At 43.4% G+C, this 16,253-nt stretch overlaps 1 protein-coding gene across 4 annotated transcripts in view; it reads left to right on the top strand.

Annotated features, from left to right (window-relative positions):
- The window catches only part of LOC104321017 (multiple epidermal growth factor-like domains protein 6), a 205,541-nt gene that overhangs the window by 174,545 nt on the left and 14,743 nt on the right, over nucleotides 1-16,253 (top strand). For all 4 annotated transcript variants that reach the window (XR_011326240.1, XR_011326241.1, XM_069792781.1 and 1 more), the window contains exons 24-30: nucleotides 2,134-2,262; nucleotides 6,984-7,112; nucleotides 8,788-8,916; nucleotides 9,435-9,560; nucleotides 10,633-10,761; nucleotides 10,990-11,118; nucleotides 12,224-12,355. Coding sequence is in view for 2 of the 4 variants with exons in the window: in XM_069792781.1 (XP_069648882.1) it covers nucleotides 2,134-2,262; nucleotides 6,984-7,112; nucleotides 8,788-8,916; nucleotides 9,435-9,560; nucleotides 10,633-10,761; nucleotides 10,990-11,118; nucleotides 12,224-12,355 (903 nt within the window). In the remaining 2 variants the exon portion in view is untranslated. The remainder of the gene's footprint in view (nucleotides 1-2,133; nucleotides 2,263-6,983; nucleotides 7,113-8,787; nucleotides 8,917-9,434; nucleotides 9,561-10,632; nucleotides 10,762-10,989; nucleotides 11,119-12,223; nucleotides 12,356-16,253) is intronic.

The following is a 16,253-nucleotide window of genomic DNA, read 5'->3' as shown; positions in this document are numbered from 1 at the left end:
ACAGAAGAATTATCCAGTTCACTGCTTAATCTGACCGAATATCCCAAAATGCCACACAATTATTCCACAAATTGGAGGCAGCAGGAGTCTTGGACTTTTCCTACAGTATGTTCATTAACTGATGCATGAATAACAGCAACATATAGCCCTTGTGAAGTTTGCATTTGAACTGCTGTCTAAATCAGCACTACCGCAGGACAGACTGACTGGGCTTCTCTCTTGGAATTTCAGCAGTTATTCATTATCATAAGATAGCCCAGCAAGATTTCTGTTTTAATAAGCTAAAAGGGAAAAATAAATACTCTGCATATCTAGGAATAGCTGACAACGCTGTGTAGTCCCTGCATTAAACAAAGAAAAACTTTGTCAGCCTTTGAATCACCTAGGGTTAAGTAGAAGTCCTTTCTTGTATGCTGTGCCATACACGCTACCAAAGCATAATAAATAAGGGCATAAAGACTGAAACCACATGCTGATATCTCTTCCTTACAACTTGATAACAGCTCTCTCCCCAGTACGAACCGAACAGAGGCTGACGGATGCAGTACAGTTTTATATTGGTATGAGGCACTTTTCTGTTTTTCTGGGACAGCACGTACTTGGAAAGTGGTGTAAGCCTGAAATCTTTGTTAGGCCGAAGAAGAAGCTGCAGTCTGGACAGGATGAAGGGAAGAACAGCCTTCTGATTTTGAGTAGATGAAACAATCACATGTAGTCACAAGCTGAGCAGGAGCCCTGAGAGTAGAGAAGCCAAAGCAGATGTTGCAGCGTTACACGACGGCTGTCCCTGTCTGAAGGTCCAGGTTTGCCTTATATCTACAGATAGGGAATTTCCCCCCTGTAGCCAAAGCAGACAGCAGTGCTTTCTGCTAGAGGACTGAATTTACATTTGTGGAAGAGGCAGTGCAAGTAGACTGGGACAAAGAGCCTGGGCATGAAGAAGACACAGGGCAAGAAAAGGGACAAAAGAGTCCAAGGGTGGAAGGTGCATATGGAGAATGGTGTTATTCTGACCCGGTAGAGAGCTGTGAAATTAGTGTGGAGGGTCGTTGCGTAGTGTATATGATGATAATCATCATAAGACTCTATTGGGAAACCAGTCATTCTGATTTCATGGTAGAAAAGTGAGGATCGGGTTTTAAATGTAAGTTTATATTGAACAAGGAGGACAAAGAGCTAAGTTTTATTGAATAACTGCTTATTTAATGAGCACCGTCGCTCCCGAGACTGAGTGATTTGGGGGTTCTGTGGAAAGAATGACATACAATTGTGTATCTACAGATTTATTATAATTATACTTGTACTTATATAATCTAAACACACACACATATATATGCAGACAGAGAGGTTAAATTAAGGCTACATAGGCAACATAATTCCTAATTTAATTTTTTTTTTTTTTTTTTGTAACTCTGCATAGCAGCCTTAATGTTCTTGTAATGCAGCATTTTGGGTATGATGTGGCCCACTGACAGGCACCAATGGCTTATTTTCACTGCTGTCAGCACTGGTACAGATGTAAATTGAGTCCATGGGGCTGCTCTTCCTTACGTGTCCTAGATGTGTCCTATGTGTCCGTGGGTACCGAGCTCCCTAAGCTCCCCGGAGTTCTTTTGCTGCATTTAATTTGTCTTGGTTTTCTCTCCTCATTCTCTTTGCCAGGTTTTCATTTCAGCACTGAACTACAATGCTATGGCTTATATTCGCTGTTAAAAATGTTTAGAGACAGTAAATGGGAGCATAAGTTTTGCATTTCAAAAGGCAGGAATGGCCCCATAGTCTTGCATTGTGTTGAATTACTTTTTTTCCTCTGTCCATTACAGAAGCACTTGTGTGAATCCAGACCCATTCTCTCTCCTGTTCTATGGCTTTTCAATATTCTTAGCTGTTTTTTTCTAAGCAGAAATCTGTTGCTTGTGTAAAATGGGTCACATTTTTCTGAGATGCATGTAGCAGAATTGTGCAGGCTTAACCCTTGAAGCAACTTTGGCTCTTCAGCATAGTCACAGAGCAGCGTGTGACAAAGCATCCACAAAAAGACGAGCAGCACCCTGTGTTTTCAGATCTCTGAGCTAAAGTTTATACAAAAAAGAAACAGGAACTCTGCTAAAAATGAATCTTTTGCATTTTCAGCTTGTCCAGATGGATTCTTTGGGCTTGACTGCCACCAGGTGTGCAAGTGCAAGAATGCTGCTGGCTGTGACCACGTCCTGGGAACATGCCGCTGCCTCCCCGGCTGGCTGGGAGAGACCTGCGAGCAGCGTACGTACAGGCTACACTCGCCATCGCTGTTCACAAACTCTTTCAGCGCTAACACGGGTTTCTTCTGGGAATGTAGGATGACCTACCAGGGTACAATTTTAGATAAGTCACATTCCTTTCCAAAGATGCCAAAAAAGGGGAACCATTTTTGGTAGCTGTGTAAATAATCAACTTTTTTTTTTTTTTTTTTAACTGCTGTTGGCACTTGTCAAACATTACAAGCATCAGTTTTTAAATAGCAGAGCTGTCTCCTACCGTATGACGAATCTCTGCTTTTTATTTTTGTGCAACATTAAGAGATGAAATGCTGTATCTCTGGTTTTCGTGTATCTCATCTAATTATCAATTATAAAGTAACAGATTACAATGTGCAAAGTGGAAAAATCAGAGCTGGGACTATTTTGTTATTTGAGCTTGACAAAATAGGTTTTTAACTAATTCTTAGAAAAGTTATTTGTTTTTAAAAACAAGTCAACTTCCTAGATTTCCATAAGTGTGGATTATCCCACAATCTTTAAGCTAATAAGGGGGTTTTTGTATGTTTGTGTGTATGCATATATGAAATTGGCTCCTCTGAGAAATTGTTCACAAAATTTCATGGGAAATTAAATTATTTTCTTTAGCTACACAGCATTATATATGGAGATCACTGAGCGTATTTGCAAAATATAGCAAATAGGGTGGGGTTTTTTTAAGATTTTCAGGTTTTAGCCTCTCAACTTCCTAGTTTCACTTTAGGATGATGTCATGGTCTATACTTGCTTTTGAAAATATGACTGCCGTCTGCAGGACTGTGTTGTAGAGCTGGGGTCCAAGGCAGCTCCACAAGGACCCAACGTTCATCAGTGGTGAACGCTTTCGTAAGACTTCTTTAATCCACAGGTTGCAGATTTCTGCAACAGAAAAATGGTTTAACTTAGAAAATAGAGAGAAATGATACTTGTATTGAAACAATTCTATTCTCCAGCCATACACCATGTTATAATCAGCCCTGTTTGAGTGCTGCGCTTTCTCCTCATAGGTTTCCCTCATTTTCCCCCACCATGCAACAGCCTGTCTTCTGAAAGGGCTTCTCCTGCAAAATCCCCTGCTCTTTTGATTTACAGGAAGTCAATGCTGATGAATCTTTCCATTTTCTAGACAATTCTGCAAACATCACACCGTTGCATTCCTTTTTGTCTCCTCGTGGCCCCCCATAGGAACACTTGGCTTTCCATCTCCCACTGCCTGAAGATGGTGGTGGTAATACTCCCCTGTGGGTGTAGGTTAATGAGCTGACCGTGAAATAATAAATGCAGAGCCAGAGCCATATAGCCATAGCACAGAGCAGAAAAGGTGCTGCTGAACAGGTACAATGTTTGCTTCTTGGTCACAGCCCACTTTTACTGCCCTTCAGCCGAGCCGTGGTGTTAGCAATGTCCCACTCCTTAGGGACTGCATTAGGGATGGGAAGATTTGTTCCTACATATTTCATTAAACTCAATTAAGAAATACAACTCTTTGTCAAGAGCATTCTGCGCCTCTACTTGCATGAGAAAAAAACCCTATTTATTCTCTTACGCAGCAGCCATTAGAGCTTTATGCCGCTTTGATTTATTTCTCACGCTGGTGAAGATGCTAAAGCCTCCAAGGTGTCCTTTGCCTGTAAGTAAAAGAGCAGGGTCACTTAACAGTGCAAAGGGTAATCTCCTTTTCTCTTGGCTAAATGGTGAATCTTCATTTTGATTTTAAGACTGGACCTCAGCCACACCACTCAAAAGCTGCTCGGAGTAATGCCGCCATGGGTTGGAGACGCTAGCTCACCGCTCCCCATCCTTGCTGGGTGTTTTAATATTCACCTTGCCGGTTCCTGGGACTTGCCAGCTCTAGCAGCTGGAAGGACAGCACTCATGTTCAAGTAATCAGATTGCAGGCAATGTGCTGGAGGATATTGAGGAATAATTCTGACATCATGGGATTTGAATTGATCTTAAGCCGGCCATGCAGCGCATTTTATACACTGCTATCTAATTATGGGCAATACGGACAGTAATACCTTTTGTTGAAGCTGCCTAACGCTTTCTATTACATGACCGTGTTTTTCAGTTGCTTGTAAATGAGTTATATTAATCTGGGATGAAATCTGCCAAGCAAGTTCTGCTTCAGCTTAAGTTTGTGTTTGGTGATTTTTTTATGTTGGGGGTTTTTTTGAGTGTCCACCTAAGATATTTCAGGTTTCCAGGAAAGAGGTTTAGGAAAAGTATGTTGCCTTTTTTTTTTTTTCTTTCTTTTTTAATAAACTGTTTCATTGAGTGTTGTGATGACTCAGTGATACAGAAGTGAGGACTTGCCATTTGGTATCTCTTTTTGCCAGAGATGTAACCTTCCTTTCTGTATACAAATTCCTCCAAATTTTGCTGTCTCAAAAAAACCCAAAACCAAACAAAAAAACACCTCCAAAAATCTCATGTTGCATATAGTCTGTAGAAGCTGAACACAATTCAGCATCTGCATTTTTTGCCCTGACTTTATTAGTACTAAAAACGCCTGGTTTTGGAGCTGTTGGGGCTCAGCTGGATCTTCGCAGTTTCTTGTGGTAAAAAAGAGACCACACTGGTTTGCAAACTAAATGAGTAGAGAAAGATCGGCTCTGCCAGAGTCTCTGCTCAGGGGCGCTGATAACCAGGGGTTTGACATTTCATGGTGTGGGAGAACTTGACTTTGCAAATTCCCTGTTCTTTTAAAGCTGAAGCTTCATTTGGGGGAGAATAATCCACAGGAGCTGCATGAAATCAAAGCTTCTGGGCACCCTATAGAGTTTGAGTGCCCATCACTTCCCCATGCTCCCTGACACTTTTGATGGCTGTTGACTTCGAGTCTGGAAAAAAATCTCCAGTTTCATGTGTTCCTTGCTCTGCGTGCAAAAAGGGATTTTAAAGATTGCAAACGAATAAATCCTCCTCTTACAGAGGAAAGGCACCGAGAGGAAAATCTTGAAGCCAGAAGAAGTCTAATAATTTAAACCTTTCTATTGCTTCTTGCCTTTGCATTCATCATGAATAAAGGAGAAAAGGCCCAGGGATATTTGTACATTCAGTTATGGAACTTCATAAAATAGCTTCAATATATCACTTGTCATCTTAATCTTCAGAAAAGTACTTTGATAATCAGGATTGTCCTACCAAGAAGCTAAAAACGTTTGTATCCACCCAACAGAAGAATTAAAATTTTCTTCTCCAGAAATTTCTGCTTTCTTACCAGAATTTTCACTGGAAAACTCTCTTGTCTTCTCGGTAAGCATAACAAGAGCTTTGCACACATACTCCAAAAACCTCGCACGGACCACTAAGTAACCAGTCAGGGGACCTGGTTATGAGCTGGTTTTTTCCTTTGGCTTGGTTGTGATATAGTTCTGGTCTGTATTGTGGAAATATTTAGTTCTGCTCCCAAAACCGAGCCAGAGCTCTGTAGGATGGGCTGAACTTTTAACTTGGCAACCAAGCCTCATTTGCAGAACAGACTTTTAACTGTGATGGGACTGAGCTCCTGCACTTTCTTGTGGTTTCAATGTGGATGGGGTCCAAGCGATGACAAAAATGAACACTGTTGAAAAGAAGTCCTGGGAGAAATGGTGTCTGTGAGAACTGCGGGAAGCTGGAAGTCCTCAGATGGGAAGAGAAGAGCTGAGATTGGGTCAGATACCAAGTTTACCCCTGAGGTCAAGATGTCAACTGAGTTCACCCCTGAGGTCAAGATGGTTTCACGCCTCTCTTCGGTCCCCAGGGACGTGTCCTCCCACAACACTGCATCTCGCTCCACACACTGACACCCTCAAAGGCATAGAGGTTCTGGTGAAAAGTCATCGTTTGGGTCTGATCCTGAGATGTCACGTTCAGCGAGTGCAGGACACTCCTCGGGATCAGGGCTTTTTTTGCCTCTCCAATGCATGCCAGCAGTGCTGCAGGGATGAGAGGCTCTGACAGCTACGTGTAAGTGAAGGACAGCCTCTGCAAGGCAGGCGCAAAAAACGTGCAAGGAGGCTATCCATCTTCATTAACTCGTTTTGTGTTTTTGGGGGTGATATCTGAAGAAAACAGGGTAGCAGTACTGACTGTTTTCCACCATTTAAAGCTATCCAAATCTCCAGTGCAATGGAGACTACAGGAATTTTATCACTGCTATTTTTCATAGGCAGCAGCACTGAAAACGGAGCTGCAGCAATTGTACGTTTGTGAGATGGCTGTTAAGTTTCCACCTGGGAGCCAGCTGCTTAACCGAATGCGTTGAAAATATCACCCCTCTCTGACCAAAGAATAAGACTCTGGGTGAGCGAAGGCATCCAGCTGTGAAAAATGAACACTGAAAACAATGAAGTTGTCAGTTCTCTTACCAGGATGCAAATAAATACCCGGGCTGTCAAGCTGGCGGTTCTGGTGGACCATTAGTTTAGCACAAAGACATTCCGCAGGGCAGGGGATGACAGCTGATCCATCACCTGAGCGATCCTGCCCTTCGATAAAAACCTCTTCAGAATGTGCTATGATACATATTTTTAAGCCACATTGTTTAGTGTCGGGCATAGTTAATACATAGACTTAGGCACCCTTATGATGTGAAAAGTGTGTCGTCAGAAGCCAGTTTCAAACTGATTTCCCTGGCGCTGGGTTCTGTCTCAGGTTTACTCAGTGCAATGCCTCCTTTGATGCTTTCTGATGGAGTTTTATGGACTTCTCTCGTTGCAGCCTGCCAGGGGGACAGCTACGGGCCAGGCTGCAGCCACACTTGTCACTGTCACAACGGAGCGCTCTGTCATCACGTAACCGGGACGTGCCTTTGTAGCCCAGGGTGGAAAGGAGCCACCTGCCAAGAAGGTACAGTCGGAAAATCAAACCCTTCACGGAGGATTATAGGAGGGAAAAATAAAACTTCTGCCCAGGGGGCTTCATTGGTATTTTAATTATCAGCTCATTGCCCTGTGTTGTCATTGGTTTTGTATCCACGCAATGATGGGGATCGGTCCATTAAATAAATCTGTGACACTGTGTTGCAGGGGCCGGGTGTAGGAGCTCGCTGTACGTAGGGCAAGGGGGGCTGAAACAGAGTCATAAACTGGAAACAGAGCTGATTTTGAAGGCTGATTAAGGGAGAAAGGTCCATAAAACTCCCAATTATGACACTGAAATAAAACTCTGTTTCTTTTCTATGGCCTGCTTTACTGTCCCGTGCGCCCGACTGATCCTCGTCATTACCGTACACTGTTCCAGACATAGGCTAAATCCAGAACATGTGAAAGGCATTGGGACTTCCAGCCTTGGCAATTAGACCAATACATGTGACTCGAACACAAGCCCAACTCCAAGGAGCCTTAAGAAAAGAGGCTGGCAAAGAAAAGGCTGCACTGAGGCTTACGTTACACATCCTAATCCCCTGCATCCAAGCTGCTAGAAAAAGTCTGTCCATTCCCATTGCAGAAGGCTCCTTTTTCTGTGCCTCCCCCGTGAGGTACCTGGCTCTGTAAGCAGTGCCACGGAGCTGGGGATGCTGCTGCGGATGCTCCTGGGTGAGCTGGGATTTGGAGTCAGCACCTCCATGCAAGCAGCGGCTGCCCTTCAGTGTACCGAGAGGACAGGTAGGGAAAGGGGATGAAAGCTGGCAGGAGTAAAGGAGTATATAAATTAAGTGGGCCCCCCTTTAAAACCTAATACAAAGAGCTCTTTCCATGAAAGAATAAAAAGTTGAGAAGGCACCAAACTGTTCTTCATGACATGTATGACACGATCTAAAATATTCTGTTCTGCATGAAGGCCTCAAATACAAAGCCAAAGCAAAAGTTAAAACAAGCTGTTGTCAAATATGAAGACATTGTAAAACATTTGTCTTTAATGGTACATTTGGGGATTTCTTTTCTCTTTGGAAGTAAGGAGGTAGAATAAATGTGTGAGGCTGGGTGAGCCATCCTCTGGTGACTGTGCTTTTGCAGAGTGAGAACTTGCTCCTGTTAGCATCTTAAAAAGGTGCTACTCTGGCACATGACAGAGGTGTGTATTTTCTGTGCCAAAAAAATTAGGTCCTATCTATAGGATGTGCTTGTGATGAGAATTAATAAACTTCCTTAACTAAAATCAGGTAAACTGTGAAGTGGTGTCAACCAGCTGTGGGTAGCAGGATCAATCAGAAAAGCAGTTGTGATTTTAAGAGGACTGTACCAAGAAATTCTGAAAACAGGGAAATCGATAACTCGACTTCTTGGTGTCGAGAAAGCTGGTAGGAACCAAAAGATGTTTTTTGTAGGCGCGAACAGAAAATCTTGAGGCCATCTGGTGGGCCATAGCTAATTCTGTTCATCACCTATTTTGTTCCCAGACCAGTTTTACACTGGTCTGCGTAATTCCTTATCAGTTGTGGCCCCATTTTTACTTGGTTGTACCTCCCACAGCATCTTCATGATCACCGGGGCGAGGTGTAAGGTGGGAAAGGTTGTGTTTAACCTGCGTCCTTCTCCTGCATTTCTTCATGGAAGGTTTTTGTCCTACCTCCTCTTCGCAGCCTGTCCTCCGGGATGGCATGGGGCAAACTGTCTACAGCGCTGCGTCTGCCACGGCCAGGCGACGTGTGACCGCGTGACGGGCGAGTGCCTGTGTCCCCAGGGTTGGACGGGGATAGCATGTGAGCTGGGTGAGTCTCGACGTGTCCTCCACCCCTCCAGCACCTCATTTCAGTCGCTCTGCAAGGAAATTCAGGTCTTGGTGAGGTCTGGTTGGAGACAGCCCAGAAAAAAGAGAGTGGAGGGGCAGAGGGCTGGAGAGCACCGGGTATGAAGAGGTTGAAAAAATTGGGGTTGTTTAGTAAGGGATGAGAAGACTGAGGGGAGATACGGTATTGGCACTTAAATGTACTGTGGTGCTAGAAACTTGCTGGACAGAGGAGAGGAATAAGCTATTCTCTGTCCCTTGGGGAGAAGGAAAATAGCTAATGAACTCAATTTGAGGAGAAAAAACAAAACCAGAAGAAATCCTCCAAGAGGAAAACAATGTTATTTCTAGAGAATTTTGTCAAAGGAGGCTTCAAAATCTCCCTCACTGAAGGTTTTGGGGACGAGCTTAGATGACTCACCATGTTTCAGAGGCATAACTGCGTTCTTCCTGGAGCCTCTCCAACCTGGCCCCCCGTCAGTCTTCCCCCTCTCTTTTCAGAGTGTGGGGACGGGAGGTACGGAGACGGCTGTGAGCACAACTGTAGCTGCCACCATGGCGTTTGTGACCAGCACTCGGCGAAATGCATCTGCCGCGCCGGCTGGACTGGGGACCGCTGTGATGTTGGTAAGGGCAGTTCCTTCTGCAGATGCTGTGTTTTAGCGCTCTCTTCTGCAATCAGTCATTTCTGCTTTCACAATATGAAGTCCATTTCTACTTTGTATCTTAATTTTCCAGTATTCTGTAGGCCAATAAGAAATAAAGCTGGTGTGAGAACTCACCGTGTCTTGGGAGCACCACAGCAGGTCTCTGCCCAACCACAAATACATGCCCCTGTCCAAATCATTTTATGTCCTCCTAGTTCTGTTCCCTGCCTGCTCAGAAAATTAATGTATTTCTCTACCTTATGGGTACAGGGAAGAACGTACAAAAGGGAGTGAGTTGTAAGGAGAGTTTGCCAGATCAGGCACATGCTGCTGCATCTCAGTGGGTCATTGAGGGGAGCTCAGCAAATTGGACTGTAATGGTTCAGATTGTACCAACTTTGCATGTGGACCAGACTGCCCAGATTTGACATAGCTGTCTGGAACTTTTAGAGCCATGTAAATCCCTGAAATAGAAATCTTATAAATGGTAAATATCAGATAACTTGAAATGCACTTTCAGCTTGGCTACCGAGGTGCTGTGATTTTTGTAAGCCACAAGCAATTTTCTGATGTCCCCTGAGGTGCTGAGGACTTGCAAAGCCCCAGCCACTAGTGTGACCTGTAAAGCTTTCACAGTGCCCACCTTCCTTTTCTTCAAGCCTCTCTTTCTCTTTGATCGCTTTGCAGAGACCTGTGAGGTGGAAAGCAGTACACGTGGACACAGTGTATTTTCACTGTTCAAAGAGCTGTCCCTTTGTCTATGCGTAACTGTGTAAAAGTGAATGACATTGCGTTCTCTATAGACACCATCTGGATTTGTGCTCTAGACTGGGACTAAGTCTTTACAAACTTCCATGTGCGGACTCATTAATAGCCAATGCTAAATGCTTTTAATATTTTTCATATATTCTCTTTCAATGATATTTCCTGGGCATGCAGCCTTCTAAATATACATCGCCATGTGCAAGAAGAACAATATTGGCTCATTTGCCAATGACGGATCATTTCTGTGCAGCAGGAAGAACCCTTACACCCTCTGCTTCTCCTCGCAGTCTGTCCCCCGGGATTTTTTGGCAAGCAGTGTGAGGAGCAATGTGACTGCGTGCACGGCTTGTCCTGCCATCATCAAACTGGAGCTTGTCACTGCGAAAAGGGATGGCGAGGGAGGCACTGTGACAAACGTGAGTGTCTGCTGGGCGTTTACGGAGGGAAGTTCAGGTCACCGTGTACATTCCTCCCAGGTCCAGACCTGGTGACAGGATCCTTTCGCTCCTGTGTTGCTCCGTGGGGTCGGTCTGGAAGCGTTCACCGGGGATGGGTGCAGCAGATCCAGTGGAGGGGGGTAGCTTTGCACCGTCCTGCCTGGCCCCTGCCCCATGCCCTGATGAGGACTGGTTGCATCGTTGCAGCTTGCTTGCCCGGCCGCTATGGCACGGGCTGCGCCCAGCGGTGCCGGTGTCCCGTGGGTACCCCCTGCCATCACCTGACGGGCGAGTGCGGCTGTCCTCCGGGATTCACCGGCTACGGCTGTGAGAAAAGTAAGTTTGTTATAAGAATGCAAATGCTTCCCCTGTAAATTAATTAAGAAATTAATTTCTTAAATAAAAACCTGATGATAGAATGTCTGAAGAGGGAGGAGACAACAACCTCACAGCAGTGAAGATGGACGAGGGCTGCTTGTCGCTCACCCAAATGGTTTGGTCGGTTCTGGCCTCTGTGCCTGGCACAGTTTGGGCTGGCGGGGTTTGCCCTCTCTAGCTTTGCAGCTCAGGCTGGCAGGGAGCAGCTGGGGGCTAAACTGGATCAAAATAGATTGAGGAGGTGCCAGCGGAGCCCGGCTTCAGCCCGCGGCCATCGCTGTGCCGTGGGTAAAGCAGCAGCTCTGCTTTCTGTTGGCTTTGTCGCTGTGAGAGACTGTCTCTTCCCGCTGTCAAAGCTCATGGAAATGTCATTATCTGGTTTGTCTTCAGCATTGAGTTTGGCCGTCTGGAGCTGTCTTTGAAAGGAGGCTCATTCTGTGACCCCAGCCGCCTAATTTTGACTTTGTTCTTCCTTACAACATTTTGCCTGAGGGCTGCTTTAGCAAAAAGAACACCACCACCAAAAAAGAATTAAAAGAATTGACATTGGTGTCCCATATCCTCCACTAAAAGACTCTAAATCCTGAGCCACAACCAGGGCAACTTAATGGAAGTCAGCTGTGAGAATTAGATGTGGAAAGTCCAAAACCTGTAGGCAATGTGGCTGTCAACAGGCAAAATGAAACCCGTGAAGATGTTGGTGCTACAGCAGCTTTGCAAGTTTAAACTCCCTGCAAAAGCTAGAATGTCTTTATCCACATGCCTGGTTCCTTGTGAATTATGCTGTTATTTTAGTCAATTTTACCTGACATTTCCCTATGATTTTTTCTAGTGACAAGAAAATTGTATCTGGCCCTTGACAGTTGGGCACAAATTGACTGAACAAAACAAAATCAAGCAGTGAAGTAACCCCCAAGTAAATGTAATAAATCCAAAGTCCCAGAGGAGAGCATCGTTCTATAGGCAGGGATTTTATTTAATAAATTTGAGCTTGCTCTTTGTTTGAGTGCTATATTTACCAAGACAAATTTAATTTATTGGTTTACATTTCCTCTTCCCCAAGCTTGTCCACCGGGCACATATGGTAAGAAATGTAACCAAGTATGTCAGTGCTCTGCTGAGAATGAGGAATGTCACCCAGTGACCGGCGACTGTATGTGCCGCCCAGGGTACTACGGGGCCCGCTGCAACCTCCGTGAGTATTTTTGTGGGCTGTCTGCTTTCCGAGCAAGGACCGAGTTAGGCAGAAGTGTGTGCTGGTGCTTTGAGTTCATCTGTGTCGGTACCTTCAGCATTGACTGAGATAAAATAAGCTTAGGTTGGGTTAATTTACGATAATAAAATTACCTGTATTATTGCAAAGGATTATTTTTAAAAAAGAAAATAATTAAAAGACAGACTCATTTACTAGCTACATGCTTTCCAATTTCATGCCATGCTGAAGAATATCAGTATCATTCTCCGTATTTACCTCTCATCTTCAGCTACACCTGGATACTGTGTAGCTCCTTTATTTCAAAATACCTAGGCCAAAATAATTCCCAAAATCTCTGCGTGCTCAAGTGAGGACAAATGGTTATTAGAAAACAACAAGCTTCAGTTGGCAATAAATCTAAGTGATTCATAAAGTCACTTAAGTTGTTGGGCCTTCTGAGGAACAATCAAATTAAAACAAATTGTTACTCTGGATTGAAAAAAGGTGACTAGTGTAGAGGACAACATGCCAATTGGCCGAATGCTCCATCATAAAAAATATTCCCTGATCCACATGCTTCATGCCACTGTTTTAGGACATCTGTGAAGTTGTTTCTGGTGGAATGTGGCAACTGATAAGAAACATATACCAAAGTATCCAATAAAGGAGACAGTTAATTACCTTATTATTTACAACTTTAATTTTGTTCTTATTCCACGGCTTGTAATAATCCTGTTTTAAAAAAAAAAGCTGTCATCTTTCAAGCTCAGTCTTTCTCTCTTTGGCAAATGTTTATTTTTCTGTCTTAGGAATCCAGTACAGCTCTGTTTGGTTTGCTTACTTGCTTTTTTGGGTGACAATTTGGATACAAAGGCCAGCCGCAATATATGTGGCTCTAGTAAGGGTTAAACCTGTGCCTTACTCCTTGAGTAGAAATAGGAAAGAGGCTCATTTTAGAGACGGGCATTTGTATTACCATCATGTCATCACAAGTTATTCTTTTAAATGTAAATGTAAGGATTGATTCTATTCTCCTTTGTACATCAGTTCTCACTGTAAACGAGATTGAAATCTGGCCTTCAACATCTCGGCTAGAGCCATCTGGATCCATTATACATTAGATTATAATAAATATTATAGTAGAGCAGTAGTGGAGATCAACTATTTAACAGTATCATTTTAAAAGACTTAATCATGGTTAGCCTATTACTTTTATGTAGCAATCTTTCAGTAGTGATTACCTGTGCGTGTAGTATAGTACCAAATCTCTATAGATTATAGTAAATGTCCTTGAGCTTGCTTAGATCCTTAAGACTTAATTTCAGAATTTTAAAATTTAAAACAGTAATTACACTGAAGTTCTGATATAAAAGAAATTACTTACAAAATGAAATCTATGTTTCGTTGCATTCAGAGGGGATTTTGGCACAGACTTCTGTGTAGCTAGGATTAAACCTGTAGCATATGAGACATGAGCCTTCATGGCATCGTGTTCTCTTAGATTCCAAAAAATACACATTATCTTGCACAGCAAATTCTCACTTAATAAATACAGTTTTGTTAAATGTTTACTGGAGAGATAATGGAATGGTGGAGGTTCACAGAGAGAGAACATTTGTCTTGCATCTATGAGGAGTTTTTTCCCTATTCTTCCCTATGCCACTCTGACCATTGCATAGATAGACACAAAACTGGAAGGAAAACAGTTTAAGTGGGAGTTATTTTTAGGTTTAGGTCAGTGGAGTGGGAGACTGTGGACCTCATTCTGAAGTGACTGATAACCAAGGATAGCTAGCGTGACTTTGGTGGGAATACTCCGTGTTCCCGCCGTCCTCACTACAGGGAGAACTGGGACTGCTCCAGGATGAAGAAGCTTTCGATATAATATTAAAAACAGCATAGGGAGCCGCTCCCAAAGATGTGAAATGGGCTTCAGTCCAGTCAACATGTGGTTGGATGCTGCTGGAAACGGTTTCTGGCAACTATTGCTATATTTATAGTACTGTGAAAAAAGGTTCAAGAAAGTATCTATAAAAGGTGTAGTTGGCTGGGAAGTCAAATTTCCAGGAGCCAAGAGCAACGAGGCTTTCATGTTCTCAAATTTTGGAGTGAAGAGCTGAAACAGTCTCTTGGCAGGATCCAAAGGAAGCAGACAAACTAGCAATAAGGTTCCCATCAATTGTCCATAACTCGGTGGACGGGCAGATCTACTTGAGTGGAGTTATGAATAAAAAGCAGTAAGTAGTGTTGTAATGGGTAAAAAAAATCCCATGCTATGTCTCTGTGACATTTACTGGGCTGGGTGAACCCTGAGCCAGAAAGAGCACACCAGCTTCGCCTTCACCTTCAAGCTGTAGGTAACAGGATGCTTCAGAAGTGATTTTTTTTTGAAAATGCAATTAATAACATTGGTAAGAAAAGCCCTACTGTATGCAGTTGGTATGAAAAGATTTAGAAGCTCTTGATCATGGCGAACCCACCCAAACCAGAAGGAAAAAATCGAGAAATGAGTTAGAAATCTGGCTGCTGCTCCTACCATTCTCAGAAAAACATAAGTCAGATGCACAGGAAACTGTTAAATTAGAAAATGTCTTTATGAGATAACTGGTGGTTAGAGGCTAACCCTCTTTATAAAGGCAAAGCCTACTTAAATGGCAGGACACTGTGTAAATTGCCCTAGCTATCTGCATAGAAGTTCTTCTGCAAAGTAGTAACAGATGAGATGGCCTTGTTAATAATCACGTGAACGTTGCAGCTGATGTGTTTGCCCTGCTTGTGCTGCTCCCTGTTGAACCGTAACAAATAAAATGCTGCAAGGGTAAATACATTGGTAAGGAGGGAATTACTGCATCCCTTTCAGTAAAGGAGCATCTCTTTCTAGTCTTGAGCTGAGGAACAACTCTGAAAGCTTTGCCAGGGAGAAGCAACATGTTTAGGAGTGTGGGAAACAGAATTAAAAAAAGAGAAAAGCCAAATTATGACTGAAAGGAAAGGGAGGAGGAAAAGAGAAACTCACTTAGAGTCCCGTTAAATCGTTGAATCTGGGTGTGTCCTTAACTTCATGTCTTGGTGGAAATGAAATGGATGTTGCAGGGCTCACTCCTTGGTGCCAGGGTTTGCACATGAAACAGATTTTCTGTACTGACAGATGGAAGCACTGATGACGAAGTATTCATTGAGAAGAAGCCGTGGTTGAGAATGGCTGGGGAGAGTATCTGCTTGTTATAAAAGTGTGTATCTGTTTAGTCCTGATGATTTGCTATCCTGGTTTGAGCGGAAGCCAATTTTCAGTTTTATTTTAAAAGGCATCCCTTTAAAGCTTCACCATAAGCTCTCCCTCTCTATTGCACAGTTCAAAAAATCCAGAGATTTCTCCAGCCACTTCAGACCATGGTTTCATGCCTTCAGAGAAGAGAGAAAATATATAAAGTTATTTATGCACAGATTGTGAGAGATCTGTTGCTTGGAGACGTGCAAATATATATTCAACCAGATTTCTAAGGTAGCCATAGGCTTTTCTTTTGCCAGGGGAAGAGAAGGAAGGAAGGAGCAAAGAAATGGCATGTAGTGGTAGTAGCACTAGTGGAACTGTTCAGCAGTGATCACGTTGCTTTAAAAACACCAGCTTTTCCCTCTTCACTGGAAAATTAGGAGAATAACCTGCATCTCTAGAGTTCAGTGGTGGCATGCTGGAGGCAACCCTGACACATGGAGGCACGTGCCTAGCAGCTCTGCCCAGTTCTTTTCCTCAGTTCCAGCCTCCATCACTCTAAAGAGCATCTTGAAGACATGGGCTAAGCATGGCAGATGCATTCATGTCGTTCTCATCTTGTATTCAGCTCTCCTTCAACATTAGCTGTCCAAAAAGAAACCAGAAATACTCACTACCACCTGGAAA

This window comes from Haliaeetus albicilla, chromosome 9 (assembly GCF_947461875.1).
Source record: "Haliaeetus albicilla chromosome 9, bHalAlb1.1, whole genome shotgun sequence".
Lineage (NCBI taxonomy): Eukaryota > Metazoa > Chordata > Aves > Accipitriformes > Accipitridae > Haliaeetus > Haliaeetus albicilla.
The sequence above is the reverse complement of the archived record's forward strand: the minus strand, read 5'-3'. Positions and strand labels throughout refer to the sequence as shown.